The 20,222-nt window shown below is 38.5% G+C and overlaps 1 protein-coding gene across 1 annotated transcript in view; it reads left to right on the top strand.

Moving 5' to 3' along the window:
• TMEM200A (transmembrane protein 200A) overlaps nucleotides 1-19,132 on the top strand; it is a 52,641-nt gene extending 33,509 nt beyond the window's left edge. Inside the window, exon 2 of the mRNA XM_071740951.1 lies at nucleotides 15,963-19,132. Within this exon, the coding sequence (XP_071597052.1) occupies nucleotides 15,979-17,454 (1,476 nt within the window). The 5' untranslated portion in view covers nucleotides 15,963-15,978 and the 3' untranslated portion in view covers nucleotides 17,455-19,132. The remainder of the gene's footprint in view (nucleotides 1-15,962) is intronic.
• The last annotated feature ends 1,090 nt before the right edge of the window (nucleotides 19,133-20,222 follow it).

Raw genomic sequence — 20,222 nt, 5'->3', positions numbered from 1 at the left:
CACTGTGAGCAGGATCACATGGGATGATATTTATGGCACCAGGGGATGATAAAGTCATTAGCACTTTTTACTGGCATTTCTGTAATGATTTTAGTCTAAATAAGAAAATTTCATCAAGAAAGTTTCTGTGTGTAGACTGCATGTATGGGAGTCTTGTTTGGTAAGACCTATGAGCCGGAGAAGCTGTAATTCCTTCCTAATTTAGGCTTTATTTATGAATCTGTCCCACAGGTCCCAAAGCAGTCTGACTCACCTGAGTTTTTCTTGTTTCAGGATCCACTAACACTAAGTTCTGCCCTGGTGCCATGGAGCACACACAGAGTTTCCTGTTAAATATCTTTCTTTTTTTTTTTTTTTTCGATGTGAAGTTTTCTGGTATATTTTGTAGATCTACCTATGGAAAAGAGTTAGGAAGAGAGTGTAGATTTAAGATTCTGTTTGCAGATTTAAGTCAGCTCAAATAAAGCAGACAAATATTGAACACTAGGGTCCTAATGCTGTGTCCCTGCTTTCAGCATGTCTGTCAGCAATGAGCTGACAGCTGTACTCTTGTTATGGCAAAGGAATGTAGTAACAGCCCTTCGAAACCATCAGGTTCAATATGGTTGCTGACTACTGCTAAGTATATGGAAGACTCCTTCTGTGTAAGTGGGTCAGAAAGGCTGCCACACATTATCAATAAGCATGTAATAGAAGCCTACTATGCAAGCATCTCTCTGTAACTTAGAAAATGTGACTTTTAACCATGTGGAGGTGGACTGTCCAAGTGAAAAGTCTAACCAGGGCTTTCAGCCAGTCTGAAGTGCTGGGGATGTTCATGGTTGCAGTCTGCAGCTAGCAAGGAGTCCTTCAAAGATCCTGGATAGAACATTACAACAAACAGAAATTTTCCAACATGAACAACAATACAAAAATAACAACATGACCTATCCTACTTTCTGATAGTGCAGAAATTATGTTTCTACTTATATAGTAGGCATCCTATCTTTGGATCTTTCTCTTCTGAATTTAGCTTTCAAGGGCTACAGCAGAGATGTTGTGAGCACCCTCTGTTCTGACCCATTCTTTCACCCACTCAGCAATTCAGCCGTGAAAAACTGCAGAAGGCTTGTGCTAAAGCTTTTCTCAAATTCACAGCTATTTGAAAGGCAGAAGCATCAGAGTTGGCTGGAATTCGAAGCACTCTCAGTTGAGATGTGCCTTGCTTAGAACCCCACCCAGGGATGTCAAGGCAGCATGAGGAGCTGATAAAAGATAAAAGTAATTAAAATTAATAAATTAAATTAATTAAAAGATTAAAAAGTCACCCATACCTTACCAGGGCAATGCAGGCGTGTTTGCAAAGGAGTCAGCTGGCATAAGTGTCTGAGGTGCTTATGAACTGCTCAGAGTCCTGAGTTCCCTCTCAGATGGTGGCTGTATTGAATCAGCACAAAGCAGTCCATGACTCGTGTGAGGACAGTAGAAAGTTTTTTCTTGTTTCTTGGTGTCATAGCGATGCTCTAAGGTAAAGAATACCAAAGAGTAAATGAGAAATCTAAATGGACCTGTGAAGGTAGGTGATGGTTGACCCTGGTGGTATAGGGGAAAATAGCCCTGTGATGTGAAAGGAAAAGGAGGTTCTTGTTCTGTAAAATCCTGCAGTTGAATCTGGAGGATGTAATCAGTTTCCAAATCTGCCATCAGCTGCAAGTGTAGTTGATTAGTTAACTCCCACAGACCCTTCACATTTCCTACAAATCAAACATCCCTCATAATGAGATGCTTCTTTTACCTTTCCTTTTGGTTTAATTCTCATCTGTCATGTTCTTTAAGAGCTTGCATAAGCCTCTTTGTTGATTTGATTTTTCCTTACCTCCTAACATGATCTCCTTTGTTATCTTCATTTTCATTTATTTATTTTATTTTGGGGGGGGCACTGGTTAAATAGCATTCTATCTCTGACATTCCAGGCTGTTTGCACACAGTTGCATGATCTGGTTCATCTCTCTGCATGCTTTTCTACCTCTTTATTCACTCTGGGTGGTCCTCAATGTTTGCAGCTCTATCAGTCACTTTTTCAAATGTCAAGCCTCAGTTCATGTTGTACAGAACTTTTTCATTCTAATATTTGCTCTGCTGATTCTTGGGCACATTTTTAGAAAAAATAACAGTTATCCTTTTACTTTCTCATGGATCTAGCTTTCTCTGGCATTGCTGCAGTGCTTTCCTTACCTTGAACAAGTAATAATTACTCATGTTTTAGTTCCATAATGATTTTGAACTCTTGTATATATATACTAATCCAGCTGTCTAGCTTATTTATTTTGCCCGTGTTTTTCTAGAAAGTGCCTTTCCTGCAGAATCAGAGATTTTAGAACCTGTCTTCAGAGTTGACCTGTTAGGATAGTACCTCAAAAAACCTAGAGACTGGTTATACTTCAGGCATGCTCTGGTTGGTGTTAATGGCTCTAATCTGGATAGTCCCAACTATTCCATAATGTCTATTTTATTTTAATGTCTGTTGCCTCTTATTCCATAACTACACTGGCATTCCTGATGTGTTTCCACGGGGAGGAGCAAGCATACAAATTGTAGCCTTTAAGCACAGCTGTGAAGAAAGAGGAATTATAAATAAACATTTGTTAAGAAGTGTAATATATATTTTCTATGAATTTTAGTGAATGCCTTAAAGTGTGCATAGACAATTTTCGCTTTGTTTTTGCTTGTCATTTTAGCTGTCTAAATAAATCTGCCTCAAGTAATTTGGTAACACATTGCTAGCCTTCTACTGAAAAAAATAAATAATTGTATTTCACTCTTTCCTTTACACTCTGAACTGAAAATTTCATAGTGGATTGCTGGCAGCTTCCTGCAGCTCAACCTGTAACTGTATTTTCTCCCTCTCCCCATTTCTTCTTTTTTTACACAGAGCTGGTAATTTTGCAGTAGTTTCTTAAAAGGTAAAAAAGTAACCCATACTGTATGTTGGTACTTTGTGGTCTGCTGAGTTTTATTGACCTTTACTTCCTTCTCATTTAGAAATTGGGCTAGAGGTTTAGACATACCACACTGACTGATACCTACAAATGCTCTGTAATGAGCTGAGAAGACCATAAAGCTGGAAGACATAAATATAAATTTTGCACTAGCTGGAAAAACTTGACTGTATTTTCTGTCTTATTGACTTTTAACTCCTCATTGAAATAATATTTTAGTTGTTTATTCTAGCTATATCTGCATCACTGATCACCCAACAGTTTTTCACAAGTTGCCTCAAATACCTTCAGTCATGTATTCACTTTAGTTTAAAGTTTAGTTTAGTTTAAAGGTGCCTTACTTTGTAAGTGCTTGATTCTGAACATTATGCTGGTTTTGTGTCAGTCAGGAGGATATTCATTAAAATAAACTGATATTTATCTTTGTAATTAACAGTGGCCACATCCAAGCTAATGAAAAGTAAATAGAATATTAATAGGATAGGGTGATGTAGAATAGTAATGTAAATGAGGACCCAGAGGAGCTGAAGAAAATAATACTGCAAGTCATTTGTGAATAAAATGCATCCTATGCACACTAATGCAAGTTGACATCTCCTGCTAAAATTAAAATGTTGCCTAGTGTCACTCAGTGTTGACATCTGTTGTCATCATATGGGTCAACTCAGATCATGCTATAATTTACACAGGGTAGCACAAGTACATTAAAACACATAAGTATTGACTTCATGAATGGAGGGCATTGGAATTGTGTATTGCAGTAGGCAAGCTATCCCACTATTGGTACTGCATCCATTAATAGGTCTTTAACTAGAATCACAAAATGGTTTGGGTTGGAAGGGATCTTAAAAATCATCTAGTTCCAACCCCCCTCCCATGGGCAGGGACACCTCCCATGAGATCAGGTTGCTCAAAGCCCCGTCCAAACTGGCTTAACTAGAGCACCACATTTTACCTAGCAGTGCCATTTATCAGTGGCAGTGCATTTTATCACTGGTATTAGGAGTATTCTCAGTATTTTCTCAGACCTGGCAATCTACTGTTTCACAAACTCTGAGTTTTTCAAGAACTGGGTGGAGCTGGTTTTCTGTAAAACATCAGGACAGGCATAATGCTGATTCACAGATGGAAGATGAAGTAATAGCAACTCTGCTGTATTTCAAAAGTTTTGATCCTATAGAAAACCTGTGAATATTTGAAGTGCAGAGCAACAGAATAGAGTGTTGTTGGGACAGAGGTGAGGGATGCAGACCTTTCAAGGATCATGAAAGACAGTTTTGTGGTAGATGTGAAGCCCTGTGTGTGAACAAACACCTGCTCATTCTGCCAGCAAGTAGAAGTGAGTTCTGTTCTTCTGCTCTGCTACCAAGGAACTGATTGTTTTAATGCCCTATGCTGTTCACAGATGGTTCATAGTAAAAGAAAAAAGATATTTACTGAGCAAATCATGTATCTGTTTCTGTGAATTCTCTGACCAAAGCATATAATACAATTCCATAAATGTGACCCACAGTATTTCAGTGTGTCTTTCTTTTGGCATCTCACTACTCACAGGTTACTTGGCTCCCTCCCTCTGGGTTCTCCCTGCTTGCAGTATCCTTAATTTGAGGTGTTACAGCAAGAAGAGAGTGGTTATTGTAACACAAGTGATGGTGGAGTTGATTAAAAGTGCAGAAGAAATTGTTTGTGAAGGATAAATTACATAATGGGAATGATCTTAAGCCTTCAGATTGAAATTTATATGGTTTTATACGTGTAAAATGTTAATTTGTGTCTTGAAAATGCTGCATTAACTTCTGTTTACTGGCCTTAGTAGCAGCATGCATTCTTACAGGTTCTGCTGATGCCCCCATGTGGAGGTCAGGCTAGATCACTCTTGTATGCAGCTGAGGACATAGTTGAGCTTTACTCCTGTAACATGCATTAATGGGAAAAAATGTTTGTGTGAGACACCAGAAGTATTTTTGAACTATGCCTTCTGTTCTCTATGAAGTAGTGCTTGACTATCCCTTTTTTCTCTCTAGCAATTGAAACCATTGTTGTCATATTGGGAATAGCATCACACTAACAAATCTCCTTAATTTTGTAAGGATTCCTGAGATCCAAGAAACTTTTCATTCCATTATTAATTCTCTGATAATAGCTATGATACAATGATGGTCTGATTGGTTTGCCAACGTAGAATAACCTAAGCCTCAGGCACTGCTTTTTCTGCCCCTGTGAATGAAAGTAATTGTGTTGTCTGACAGTCTACCTATACCCCTGAGTCACTGAAGGTCAGTGAAGACATGCTCAAACTCTTTAAATATGACAGTTCAGACACTGTGACCTTGCTGTTTGCTGTAACAGAGACCTTGGGCAGAGCTGATTTGTCTTGATTCTTGGCAGGGTAAGTTAACTTGCACAAAGGTCTTCAGTGAAAAGACATTTCAGTGCTGACCCATATTTTTTTTAGTGTTCCATAGATCATAGTCATCAGAGAAGATTTCAAAAGGCAGTGATAAGAGTTGAGCATAACAATAGCATAAGGCCACAGATGTGCCAGGGTAGCTTTTCCTGTTCCTAGCTGTTGGCTATTTAAACACTCCTACCTGGTCGCTGGAGCACTCGGGGAACCCAGACTCCAGTTCCTGTCCCAAAGATCCCTGTTATGGGCTTTTCTAGTGAGATGGAAAATAACCTTCTGCTGATGGAGGGGCTTGGCACCCAGGACAGCCCACTTCCCACACAGGTGTCTCAAAGACTAATGTAAAACTATGCTGACAGGCTTAATGGACAGGTTCAGTGTCAAGTTTGTGGCTTTCACAGTTACTTTTTGGTCCTAGGTGCTTACATTCTGCTAAGTCGGGCACTTCACTTCTTTTTTGTACCTCCAGATTTTCAAATACAACTACACAGTGTGGATAGCTAACTACTTGTCAGAGTTAGGCTCCTGCGTTGAGTGTATTTGAAAAACTGGTCTTTATCTCTGGTGGTAAACAGAAAATGATAGCTCCTCCTCTGAGTTTGCACATTTCACAGAGCAAGAAGTATTTTCTAGACAAGAGGGAAAGCTTTGCTCAGACATCTTAGTTGTGGAGCAGATAAATTTGATTTCATATCTAATAGGAAAATTTTGAAACACCTACTTCATTTTTTTTCCTGATACTAGTTGATCTTACAGTCACTGGACTTCATACAGTGGGAAATTACTGTTGCTAGAACCTTCTAATTAGCACGATTAACTGAGCATGTAGAACAGATAAGGACATTTGTTTGGTCTCATGACAGCTGGTCACTGCCTACATTAAGTGTGTGTCTAGGCTGGAGATTGCCTCTGACTAAATCAAGTAACAGATTGCTGGTTAAGCTCGATGATGTGAGTGTTAAGGGCAGCCAGAGCACTCCAGCATTGTTTGTGCTTACAGACCTCCACACCAAGTGCCTGCTGCTCTTTTACTCATAAGTTGAGATTTTGTGCACAAGAACTGAAGAACCAGCAGACCTTAGTGCTTGTAAATGAGGATATTTCTTAACGATTTCAGTCTTGTTTCCTGTGGGGTTTTTTTGTAGTAGGAAACTGAATTTACCTGGCAGACTGACCTCTGGAGTGTTCAGTCATGCTTTTCTTTTGGAATAGATGTCAAAGAAATCACAGTGTTAAGGGTTAGAAGGGACCTCAAGAGATCATCGAGTCCAGCCCCCATGCCAAGAGCAGGAAAATTCCTTTTACTTTTCTTTTACACATTCAATCTTTCAGAAATGTCTAGAGACCTTTATAAAATTTGTTTCATGAATTGTGGTTGACAGCTGATCAATTAATTCAGATTGGATATTAGAAAGAATTTTTTCACGGAAAGGGTGATCAGACATTGGAATGGGCTGCCTGGGGAGGTGGTGGACTCTTCGTCCCTGGAGACATTTAAAAAGCGACTCGATATGGCACTCAGTGCCATGGTCTAGTGACTGTGGCGGTAGTTGTTCAAGGGTTGGACTCGATGATCTCTGAGGTCCCTTCCAACCCAGCCTATTCTATGATTCTATGATTCTACTCTGATCCATTGTGTGAGCTTGCTGTGAAAGTTCTGTGCATTTTGGATTTCAGTTTTAGGGTTGCCCAGCTATATAAAGTATTACCTCACAGTAGGCATTCCACAAATAGGTCCAGTGCCTGAGGCCTTGTGCTTCTTTAGTCTGTCATTTAGGACCTGAGCTAAGCTGGTGCAGCTACAGAGAGCAGGACAGCTGGGAATTCAGGACATCACATGTGATAATGGTGGGGCTATGATGCATGGGACAGATGTTCTGGTGGCCTGAGAACATGTTCAGTTCTATGTATGATGACTGAGAATCTGTTCTAGACACAAGAGGCCTGGTGTCAGCCTCATGTTACAAGACTTTTACATTGGTAGGATCCAGGAACTTCTGTAGACTCTCACGTGATTTACCAACACGTGCCAGTAGATGTAGATGAGGAAGGAACAAATTTAAAAGTGAGTGCAACTGGGCCAGGCAAAAGCTTGTAGACCAAATCTAGGCCAAGTCACACAGCAGTGTCTTGAAAGGAAAATACAGAAACTCAGGTTCCTTCTCTCTGTCTTTGATGTGTGCTCTGTGCTTTTGAGAGTGGCTAACGAGCTCTGTGTAATGCTGACAATATATAATGTTGCTGATTTTGCACAGTATTACAATATACAACCCACTGAAAAGATCAGGATGAAGAAGAAATAATAGCAAAGAGGATAAGCAGCTCAGGCATTCATCTTTGTGCAGTGTTGCTGGGTGTTCACCTTACTTTTGACCTTGGCATAATAGTTGATATAATACACAGCATTCCCTGAATGTGGCTAAAAGGCATCCTCTCTTAGCTTGCAATTATATTTATCAGTATTTCTGAGTTTGTAATTTTTGGTTCAACTTCCATCGTTATTTGTTGATTATTTCAACTTAGTTTAGAGCCCAATAAAATCCCAAATAAAGTGATTTCAAAAAAGGAATTTCACATTAGTAAAATATGTAGAAAGACATTTCCAGATTGGAACAAGTTCGGTGTGGGGGCCCTCAAGAAGCTGGGGACAGAAGCTCTTGTCCTGCAAACACACTGAACAAGTGGAGCTGGTTCAGCCCTAAAGAGACAGCTCTGAGAGGACCCAGCAAGAGCCCTCGCAGTAGCTATAGGGAGGTATCAGGAAGATAAAGCCAGTCTCTTCACAGTGCCATATGGTGATAAGGCAGGATAACAAGACCACGTTGCAACCAGAGAGGTTCAGACTGAAGGTAAGGATGAACTTTGTCCTTGTGGGGCTGTGGTGCAGGCTGCCTATAGAAACTGTGCTGGTTCTGTCATGGTGGACTTTGAGACTGGACTGGGCACAGACCTGAGCAATCTGGTGTGACCATGCTGGCCCTGCTGAGCAAGAAATTGGTCTAGAGACCTCTTGAGATTCTACTTAGTTTGGATTATCCAATGATGTATAATCCTATATCCACAAATTGTGTGTGTGTGAACCAGGGCTCTGACCTGCTGAGTCAGCTGTCTTGGACAGTACATCCCAAATTTTCATCTGAAAAATAAAATGGAGCTCTTAAATCTCTCTTCTGTGTGCTTTCTAGGGGAAGGAGAGGCTTGTATTACTGGCAACACAAATATCTGTGGATGCTTGTGTATTGATCTGTTGTATCTTTGTAACCAAGTTCAGTAACCTTTGTAACTTTGTCCAGTTTAAATGTTTACATAATAGTAATGAAGTGTAATTTTACAAGATTAGTTTATCAGGTTTTGGGGGTTATTTCTGGATTGGGGTGTTATTTCCCCCCTCCCCTCCAAACAATAGTGGAAGGTTAAAGGTTTTTCACTGTAATTTTTTGTGAAGGGGGTAATTTTATAACCGTTCCACTGAATCATCATAGAGACACTTGGAAGGCTAGATGAGGAGTCTTGGGTTACTCACAGTCATGGTTGGGCTTTCCCAGCTGTGAGAGACCTGCACACAAGGCAGTGCTCAGTCATAAAGGTCAGCAGAAGGAATGGCATGGCCCAGGCTTGCTAAGGAAACAGGGTCATTGTGGGTCTTAGGGGAGATTTGGTATCTTCAGCATGGATACAGCAAACATGTTCAAACAATTACTCAGTACTGGTTTTGCTACTGGTGTGTGCATGCTTTCAGTAAAAGAAGGAAGCTTCAACTACTTGCCATACCTGAACACTGCATTAAAGTTGTTTTGATAAAAGGTGCCTCTTTGTGCAAATTTCAAACCAATGTCATGTAGCATAGTTACAGAACTATGTATAAAAGTTAGATCTGTTAACTTACGTAACTGATTAAAGCCTGGATTTGTTTTTTTAAATATTCATTTCCCCTTGGTTTGTTTCAGTATCCAACTTTTCCTAGTAGAACAGTGAGCTGTTTCCCTTTTGTTCCCTGTGTGTGCCCAGTGCATCCTCTAGATCCACACAAAATCACTGCATTTTTATCCTTCACAGTCTGTAGACCCTCTAGATTCCTTAAAGCAATAAACATTGTAATTTTAATTTGAAAGTTCTGATGTGCCATGCCTAGTTATCTCTTACAGATTTTGTAGAGGCAGCTGCTGGACCCCTGAGGTCTTACTTGGACCAGTACAGTGCAGATCAGAAAAACACTTCCAGATCTTTCTTTTTTTAATTAACAGATCATGTTTGGACCGCAAATTTCCCAACAGATTTTGGTGTGCCTCGAATACCAGGCTTTTATTTTCCACTTATAAGTGGAAAGATGTTACTACTTGACATGTTACTATTGTAAAGCAAATACAGGCTATTTGATACAGCTTCATGGTCTACCAATATGCTGGTTTTAGACTCGGCTATGGACCTTCTCCCTGCTGCTGCCACAAGGACACCTTGGTGTTCTTGCATTGCCTGACCTGAATGCAACTTCCCTTTTCCTCTTTATGCTGTGAAACTGCTTGCACAATTTGGCTAGCTTCACTAATCTGACTGGCAACCAGGAGGTTAAAAGGACATGATTATCCCTAGGCTTATCCTTTTACAGCCTAAAAGAGGGACCATTAAAGGGCATTTGAATCCAAAGGGTTTGCTTCAGCTTGAAATTTCAAAGCTTTAATGTTTTAAATAGGCATGCAATTTCCTATCTGTAGCTTTTGCTAGAATGACTTTAAAATCCCAGCTGAAGTTATAAAGATTTTTAGTACCACATTTCACATGCTTTCTTCTCACCTGATGCTAAAGTACACTTAAAACAACCCATTATCATAAATACAAAGGATGACTTTTGCTTGCTTGCTTTTCTTTTTAAGTCTGTTCAATCAGTTAATTTTTTTGAGGAATGGGTATGAGGAGAGAGATCTATCATAAGGTAGTCCCCTTGGTGTAGTAGGCACTTGGAGAGGGATGCTTGTTAAATTGCTAAATAAAAAAGTAATTTGGGATGATTTTTCTGCTACTTGTGAAACTACCCTCCATTTGGCTGTTGCTGTATTATGTCTACCAGAATGATTAATCCCTTTGGGCCTATAAAATTAAATATTTTTACCTTTGGAATAGAACAGATCGTACCAGATCACAACCTCAGTGCACAGATAACATATGTTTATATGTATATACATATCTATATACTATACATCAGGAGAAAAGTATACAGGAGAAAAGAATTAAATACAAATTAATGTTGATCTGTGATGTTTAATTCTTTGCTGAAACGCAAGGTTGATACATTACAGAAAGTTTTACATAAAACTAAACTGCAGGGAAATATTGTGTACAATTCTGATGGTTTACCATAATTAGAATTCAATCATTCCAAAACAGTAAATGAGAGGAAAAAAAGAAGTATCTTTGCAAACAACAAAGATAGTAAGTGGTAAGAAGCGCTGAAATGTATCTGGAGTAAAACAACATTGAAGAAACACAAAGCATTCTTTATTTTGCTTTTCATTTTTACTGCTAGTCTGCAAGATGTAATATCTTGTAAGATCTCAGCACAATTCAGATGACTACATATGTATTAAGAAGACTTAAATATAGGTAGAAATAATAATTTTTTAGTACTCTTACTGTTTTAAGTTAGCTTGTGAAACACAGAGACTACTTTTAGGAAGGAAAAATGTTGCAGGTTCATGCAGAGCTGTGGGTACTCAGTGGACTCCCAATAAACCAAGCACACCTTCCTCATAATACAGGGCTTCTTTTATACATCAAAAACTGCAAATTTATCTTATTTCCCAAGTACACCAATATAATTGTCTAAATATCTTCTTTTGTGAGAAGGGAGTTGTTCCCAGTAAGCCTAACTACTCACTCTTCTCTGGGGTGCCTGTGACACCCACCTCCTGTGGCTACAGACAGCACCCCTTTAATTTAACTGCTCATTGTTAGTTGTTACTACAGATGATACCTATCTCCAGTGGCAACAGACATTCATATTAAGACAAGCTCAGGAACCACCCCTGCCCCAGCCATGCTGGCCTGTCCTTTCTAGCATCATTTCCCCTCTTTGAGATTTCTTTTATGTAAGTCTCACTTTTGCATCAAGTACATCAAGTTGATGGCTGAATGCTGGGCAACACTTACAGGTGCATTGTAGAAGTACAAATAAATATATAGAAGCTAACAAGGGTATTGTCAATGACATCAAATGGTTCTTGAGCCACAGATTTAAATCAGGGAACCGGAAATGTAACCATTTCCAAATCTCTTCAATTCCTAGAGTTGTATCATCCTCTTGAACTTCATGTAAGAATTTAGTTTGTTGCTAAATTTAATTTAAATTTGTAGGAGTACTAAACCAGTTTAAAAATTAGATTAACTTTCAGGCACTTAAAATAGAAGCCCCAAGCTTTAAAGCTTACTACAAGCTGAGAACCATTGCTCAGAATTTAATTAGACTTTTAATACTTAGACCATCTCTGATAAAAGATTATTTAACAGCAGTACAGTTAAAGTGTTGCTAGTCATTAAGGAGGACAGAGGGGTATTAAAATGGCAACCACTTTAGGTAAAAGAGAGAAATAAAGTTTATTGTTTGTGGAACCAGGAGAAGTTAGTTGGAACCACACTAGAACATGCTATGAAGTCAATTCCTGTCACAGAGTCTGTGCTCTTGCATACACATCTTTCAGATTTTTGTGGGCTGCCTAACTTTAGAGCCATTGTCTAACTAGCAGCTCTTGCCTCAGTTGCTGTTAAAACAGAAATAAGCAGCCTGTAATAGGTTCTTGCAGTTGACACATCTCTTCTATCTGGGATAATCCATCAGTGAGTCAGCTGGGCTCAAATCCCATCAAATCCTATCCCACCCATTTTGTCATTTGCTTAGATTCTAAGGGATAACAGAGTATTTATTACTTGTGTAGACAGCTCCTGGCTTCTGAAGGACTCTTGAGTCACACATCTTACCTGCCATAGCTCCTCATCCAGGCTGATCAGGCTGCTCAGTGCTCTGCAGCTACTCTAGTGAGTTCCCAAGACATCAGCCTCCTGCCTCCCTTCCTTTCTCTAGCCTGGGTAAAGCAGATATGGAAAATGGTAGTGGCATAAATGTGCCATATTTCTGCCTGATCATCACTGATAGCCTGGTGTAATGATAGAACAGAGGGATCCACATCCACCTGTGCTAAATTACAGTTTTCCGTGATTTTTTGTCTGTGTCATACCTTCGTATCACAGAGTGAATCTACAGTTTATTTGTTGGTTTGAGTTGTTTGACCTCCTGACTTGGTTAGGAAACAATTCATTCTTTGCTTGATTCTTTGCAAGTCTAGTGGTTACTCACAACAGACCATTTGGTGACAGCTGTTTTAACCTTCCTTCTTAAGTTTCCTTTGTGGGAGCCTTTCCTGGAGCATCTGAGAAACCTTTCTCCATGTGGAAAAGTAATAAAGGACGATTCCTTCTAGCCTCTCTGGCAGCCTTGGCTTACTGCTGGTGTAATGTAAGGAAGAAGATGTCACTCCACATCCTAGGGAGTTGCTTCTTTTGTCATTACCCATTTCACATCACGTCTGAAAACCTTTCCTTCATTAATTTATTCCTCTGGCTCTAGTATTGTCCTTTTGGATGGGCTGCAGCTCCTCTCGAGGCTGCTTACCCAACCTGTGCCAAATGCACAGGACTGGACTTAGCCTATAGCCTGAATGAAGAGTGGCCATTGACTCAGACTCTTGGCATTTCAGTTCAGTTCACCTCTTCATGCTCCTCTGTGAACAATGCAGAGAGGGAGAAGGAACTGCTTTTTAGGATATCTACCAAGACAGGCATCTCTTGGGTTATCTTTACTGGGCTGGTGTCAGGGACACTCTGTACCAGCAGCACAATACAAAGCAAGGCTAAATGTACAAGTAAATCTGGGCCACAGTTTCTTTCAAGTCTAAAACACTAAGCTGTCCAGGTCTTTGGACATGATGTTCTCACTGAAGATGAAACAAAACACAGCAGCTACAGGGTTAGAGAGTCACTCGACATTTGTTCAAGAGGAGCTTGGCAGCTGTGCTGCTCCTATATCAGCAAGATGGTTGTGTTTTATAAAATTAATTTCAGCCCTACTTTTTTGTGTGTGTTCTGTATTCCACATCCATTTTATCATTATTCAACATGCTTGAGATCAAGCTTTTGTTTTTACAGAGCCACCAAAGAGATGCTGTCTGAGCTTTTAATGCAATATTTACCACTGAGTCAGTTTTCTGGACTAAGGTTTTCTTGTTCAGAGGTTTGAATTAAAACTTCATCATAAAGCTAATTGTAACCACTGTAACAATGTAGAGAAGCATAATTTGTCACTGGTGTACATAATAGCTGTTACGGTGAAACTGAACAGATTTGCAGAATAAATCAAATGTATCTCAATATAATATTTTCTGAAAAAAACTTTCTATCTTAAGTAGTTTATAAGCCTTACCAACACTGTGGCTTGTTACAAGTCATTATTTACAAACCTGGTTGTTATTTTTTCCATGAAAGAGGATTTAATAATATTGATGTGAACTCAAGAAATCAGTATAAAATACATTTGTACCTTAATGCAGCAAGACTTTCTCTCCACTGAACCCAAGTTCTGATGTAGGTAAAATGAACAGAGGAACAATGTGTTCCCATGAAATGCTGGGAGGAAGCCAGCCATGTGGCATGAGAGATCTCACTTTATCTCTCACTTGTGCTTTAAGAGATCTCAATTTCTGTCTGTTCTTCAAGTTACTGGGGACCAATTAATAGGAAATTGAGGTGTGGTTTTCCTGCAATTTAAGAAAAATTTGCAAATGAGAACTTTTTTCTAATGCAGGCTTCTGTGTTCAAAGTGATAAAAAGTAACATGAATGACACCCCAAGATGTAATTTTTCAGAACATTTTTGTCGGCTATATTTTTTATATTTAACGAGTAGCTCTTACTAGAGGTATGTTTAAAGTATTTTGGAAGCAGGTGTGAGCTTTCTTTGTTCACCTTTGGGTGCAATCCAGGTAGCTATGATAAGCACAGTACACAGAATAAAAAATTGTACCTGCCATACCTATATAGCCATTGGCAGCCCTGAGAATGGGACAGAGTGGGTTGATGTGTACCTGTAACATGCCATATGAATAGGGAAACTCCTTGTCTCACCCCTCCATGGTATGGGATATGAGAAAGAATAATGGAACAAACTAGACTCTATCTAAATAACTATACATTTCAGTAAAGATATGCCATAATTAGTTTGTTTCACAGAAAAAGCTGATTACATTTAATTAAATCATGATAAAACTTAACAGAATAATGATATTTTGTTTTGGCAGAAAAAATTTTAACACAGACATATAAGAAATACTTGCTTTACTTTTTAAAAGATATTAACATCTAAGAACTTTATTTGAAGGATTTTAATATTATTAAATTGCAAAGAAAAAAGCTTTTCATGAAGCATTCAAGAATTTTTTTTTGCATTGAACTATTGAAATTGTCCAGGTAGCATAAAAATGGAAGTGAATTGCTAAGGGTGAGAATTTCCAGAGAGATTAGGAACATAAAATCAGACACTACGAGTATTGCTGAGATTTTTTGAACAATGCTATGCATTTCTCTTTCAGAAATTCAAAAAAATCCCTAGGCCTACTATCAGGTCTTTACTTCATAAAGAAAAGGCTTTTCACAGAGACAGGGGAAGTACTCAATTCTTTAATAATGATGATGCTGGGAGGTTACTTCTGTGTCTGTCATCTGAATTGCTGCTTAACAGATAATCAGGAACATTTGACATGTTTTTTTTTTCTGGATTAGTCCTTCCACTTGATCACCTATCTCAAATTCCCTATTACTTTCGTAATCAAGTCTGTAATTGGTAGGTTGGACCAATTTCTGTTTATAGATATTCTTAGACTTATGTGACACATCCTCACAGCATTGGGAATCTATGATAGTGTCGAAATACAGAGGCTGTCTGCTTGTTTCTCATACCCTAATAGATTTTGTTTCCCATGGGTGCACTGCTAGTTGGGACTCAGTTGATCTGAATAGGTTTTATAAAAGCTTATTTAAATGAGTATTAATATATGCTGAAATCTGGAAGAAAAGATCTCTTAAAGGGGGATATGTAGAATGATCTTTATTCATAGTCACTGTGTGTCATAGAAGTTTTAAAAAGAACTACTAGCTAAAGTGCTAAAATGATCTTATCCACATAGAAGGTAATATATTACTGACTTCACTGCAGTCCAGTCCAAAGATAAATCATCTATTAAGACTTCTGAATATTTTAATCTTAAATATATCATCACTTACAGCAGTAGCTTTCTGCTACTGTCTCTATCAATGATGGAAGTTTTATTACCTATATTTACAGTGATGACAGACTTCTGGAATTTTTTTAGGATGCCATGCAAATCTCAAAACTGTTACTATGTTATACTTGGACTAAGATAGTTTTAAAAAAGTCATTAATATGATTTAGTAACGTACTATTTATATTTGCAGACACAAAACCTTTCCTTGCCTCAATATTTCAACTTTTTTTTTCTTTTTCTTTTTTTTTTCCAGGGCACCATATACAACTATGATAGCAACTGGAGGAGTCATAACAGGACTGGCTGCCTTAAAAAGGCAAGACTCTGCCAGATCTCAGCAACATGTAAATCTTGCCACAGCACCAGTTTCTGAGGAGAAGAAGCCAGTTAAACGCCGGCCCAGGGCAGATGTAGTAATTGTCAGGGGCAAAATCCGGCTCTATTCTCCATCTGGATTCTTCCTTGTTTTAGGAGTGCTTATCGCCTTCTTGGGAATTGCAATGGCCATCCTAGGATACTGGCCTCAAAAGGAACAGCTTTTAGCAACTGAAGGTAATCTCTCTGTTAATGAAACACAGGCTCTGAGAAGCCAAGGAAGCGTTTTACTTCGTTTCTTTGAGCAGCACATGCACTCGGATAAGATGAAAATGCTGGGCCCTTTTACTATGGGCATTGGAATCTTCATTTTTATTTGTGCAAATGCCATTTTGCATGAAAACCGGGACAAGGAGACAAAAATCATACACATGAGGGACATATACTCCACTGTAATAGATATCCACACCCTGAGGATCATGGAACAAAAGCAGCTCAGCAGTGCTTTCACTGGCTTGTTGGGAGAGGGAGAACTCGGGCACAGTGGGAGCTCATGTGCGTCACGGCTGGCTGCCAACACAGTTGCTCCTTTCTCTGGCTTCAAGAGTAATTTTAGAATGGATAGTTCTGCTGAAGAAGATGAGATTACCCTACATGAAGATAGGACCACTGGTAGCCTCCTGCCACCTCTGCTGACTGAGCGATCAGGTTCAGTCTTTGGACTTTATCCTCACTCCAGCAAGGCTTCAGATGACAAAAGCATTAGCTCTATAAAATGTGAAACAAAATCCATTGTATCTTCATCCATCAGTGCTTTCACACTGCCAGTAATTAAACTGAATAACTGTGTTATTGATGAACCCAGTATAGACAACATAACTGAGGACTCGGAGATCACCAGGAGTAGGTCTAGAAATCTGTCAATGGATTCTCTGGCCATCCCACTAACTGATACCAATGAATCCTACAGACCAGCCCCTGCTCTGCTGCCACGACACAATTCATTTGTGGACACTCCATCTGATCAGTTCAAATCTTCTATGACTCTTGGACCAAGCACAGGAAAGCTTTTGTCTCCTGGCGCTGCCAGGAAACAGTTTGGGTCCAACACATCTTTGCATCTTCTGTCTTCACATTCGAAGTCCCTGGATTTGGACAGAGGTCCATCCACACTCACTGTCCAAGCTGAACAAAGGAAACACCCCAGCTGGCCCAGACTGGATCGGAGCAACAGTAAAGGTTATATGAAACTAGAAAACAAAGAGGACCCAATGGATAGGTTACTTGTGCCACAGGCAGCTGTCAAGAAAGACTTCACTAATAAGGAAAAGCTTCTTATGATATCAAGATCTCATAATAATTTGAGTTTTGAACATGATGAGTTTTTGAGTAACAACCTGAAGCGAGGAACTTCGGAAACAAAATTTTAGTACTAAAATTGCAATTTAGAAGTTATCATACAGTATTTTTAAAAACAACAAACAAACATTTTGTCGAGTGTTTCTTTTTCAGTGAGATTAACACAAGCCTGTTTTTAACCAAATGCTTAATAACCCATTAAAACTGGCTTGTGTGAATAGATATCTTCATCTTTGTAATGCCAGGAGGTTTCTGTCTTAGTAACACACAATTGCAATACTGTACATTATCATTGCTTAGAGAGTTTTGGTGCAACTGATTCCAGTTGTTCTCAAGTCATTCTTTTGTTCTATATAAGCATGTTGCTTTTTATCACTTGGACTCCAGAAGCCTGCATTAGAAAAAAGTTCCATTTGCCTGTAAGTTCTGTTTATGTAATGATTGCAAGAGTCTAAAAACGGTCCATGTGGTTTTGAATGAGAGGTGAGCAGGAGCACATGCAGGAATAATCAAATCCAGGCCATTATCCTAAGTGTTGTCTCATGTATGCTACATCTCGGTAACTGCAGCCTTGCCATTGTCATTGTGAGAAATTTATTCACATATTGGGGTGGGTGGATAGAAAAAAGGGGGTATAATTAAAACCATTTTTGTAAATTCTTTGTAATTGGTCGAGTTGAATACCAGTGTTGTGGATTATTAATTATGCTTTGTACAACAGTCTTTCTACATCCATTGTAATTTAATACTGTAATTTCAGCAAAACATATATAAAGTAAGAAAGCTGAAAATTCCTCCAGGGTTAGTTCCCTAAACCAGTTTGATTGGCAGTAGTTTTAAAATCAAAGCACCCAGATTCAATTACAATCATGGGAACATGATGAACGCCAATAGGATTTTAGAAACATGGTGTATAGTAAGATGATATTGTGACATGAATTTGAAGAGAAAAATGGAAAATTAATATATTGTCTCTCATTACAATAGCAAAAAGCTAAGTAACCAGATCTCTATGTTTAAAATACTGATACAAAGCATACAATTCAAGATGTATACTAACATAGTATGAAAGCCCCTTGCAAAATTTTGATTTATATATTTCATATAATGGCATGATGGTTCACTGGAGATTTAGCTGTGGTAATTTGCATTACAGGATTTTGTAAAAGGAAGTGACATTTAAAACAATGTTTTTCTCAGCAAAGCAAGCCTCACAGTTGTAGGCTATCGCTAAAAAAAAAATGAGAATTTGAATGTGCATACCAGAAAGTTTTCATGTATATCATTAAAGTATTTAGGCCATGATCCTGCCATGACAGCCGTGCCAGAGAATGTCACTTCAAGCTGCAAGGCTCACCTAACAGGATGTTGATCTTAATTGGTAATTTTTGATACATTCACTTAAACAAAATACTCAGGAATTCTTTTTAATGGCTTTTCCCCAAAAGAATAAAACCTGTTAAAATGCTGTTATTCCTCAGTTACCTTGATTATGAAAGATCAGAGGTGAAAATACCCTCTCTTTTTTTTTTTTTTAGAATTCAGCTTCATATTTCAACTGCGCCATGTTTGTGTATCAGGAGCATTACTTGCTCAGTGAATTGAGGCATAGTGTTAACTGTTAGAACCTCAAGCCTATATATTGTAACAGAGTTGGCTAAATATTTTGCTATGAAGCTTTTAATAACTTTCTGGTTTATGTTCTTAAGACATTTGCTATTTTTTTGAAATAAAATGTCTACCTACATATATCCATTGTAAGACCTTTTCCTCTATGATCTCAAATCTTCCTTATCGAAGTATAATTAAGTATTATAATTTTGTATATAACATTCTACCATTGTACTTAATATATTAGTCTGCTAGTAGATTCTTGACTATGACTAATTGATTTCAGTTACATCCCTACACATGTAAAGGATGCCTATTTTTTTCCATGTAATGTAAAATGTATTCGAAGTGGTTTTCATATAAGGAATTTTTTTTATAAACAGAACATCTTTTTACTGTGGCTGTAAGTATTCTTTTAAAATGGAAAACACTACGAAGACCTGAGGTTTCATTTCCCTAATAGCCACATTAAATCATAGCTTAAAGGATGTGTTTTGGGTACCATCACAGTTGGGACTAGTGGTCCTTCTGTAAGTATAGTGGGGCATGAGCTTTTAATTTTAACATAGATACCTGGTACTGAAAAATGTAATATAATTCTGTAATTTCAGCAAAATGTATATAAAGTAAGACTCTGAAAATTCCTCCTGGTTTAGTCCCCTAAACCAGTTTGATTGCCAGTAGTTTTAAAATCAAAGTACCCAGATTTGATTGCAATCATGGGAACATGATGAATGCCAACAGGATTTTAGAAACATGGTGTATAATAAGATGGTATTCAGACATGAATTTGAAGAGAAAAATAGAAAATTGGAAAAACTTACCACTTGTTAGACCAAAGTAAAGCTACTGACTAAAAGCAATAAATCAAAAAAGCACTGTACATAGAAACTGTGGTTGACAGACTAATACATACATTCCCAAGTTACCCAGAAATGGAATGTTTCATTCAGATGATCATAAAACAGTTGAAGTTGGCAGGGACCTCTGGAGGTCTTGTCCAACCTTCCTGCTCCAGCAGGGCCACCCCAGAGGCAGTTGCCCAGGACCTCATCCAGTCCTTTTCTGAATAACCCCAAGGAGGGAGACTCCACAAACTTGCTAGGTGACCTGTGCCAGTGCTTGGTCACCCTCACAGTGAAAGAGTTACCTGTTGTTCAGAAGGATCATCCTGTGTTTCAGTTTATGCCTGTTCCCTCAGGTCTTGGCACTTTAAGAGCCTGGCTCC

Source organism: Heliangelus exortis, chromosome 3 (genome assembly GCF_036169615.1).
Source record: "Heliangelus exortis chromosome 3, bHelExo1.hap1, whole genome shotgun sequence".
Taxonomy (NCBI): domain Eukaryota; kingdom Metazoa; phylum Chordata; class Aves; order Apodiformes; family Trochilidae; genus Heliangelus; species Heliangelus exortis.
This window is presented reverse-complemented; position numbering and strand designations above follow the sequence as displayed.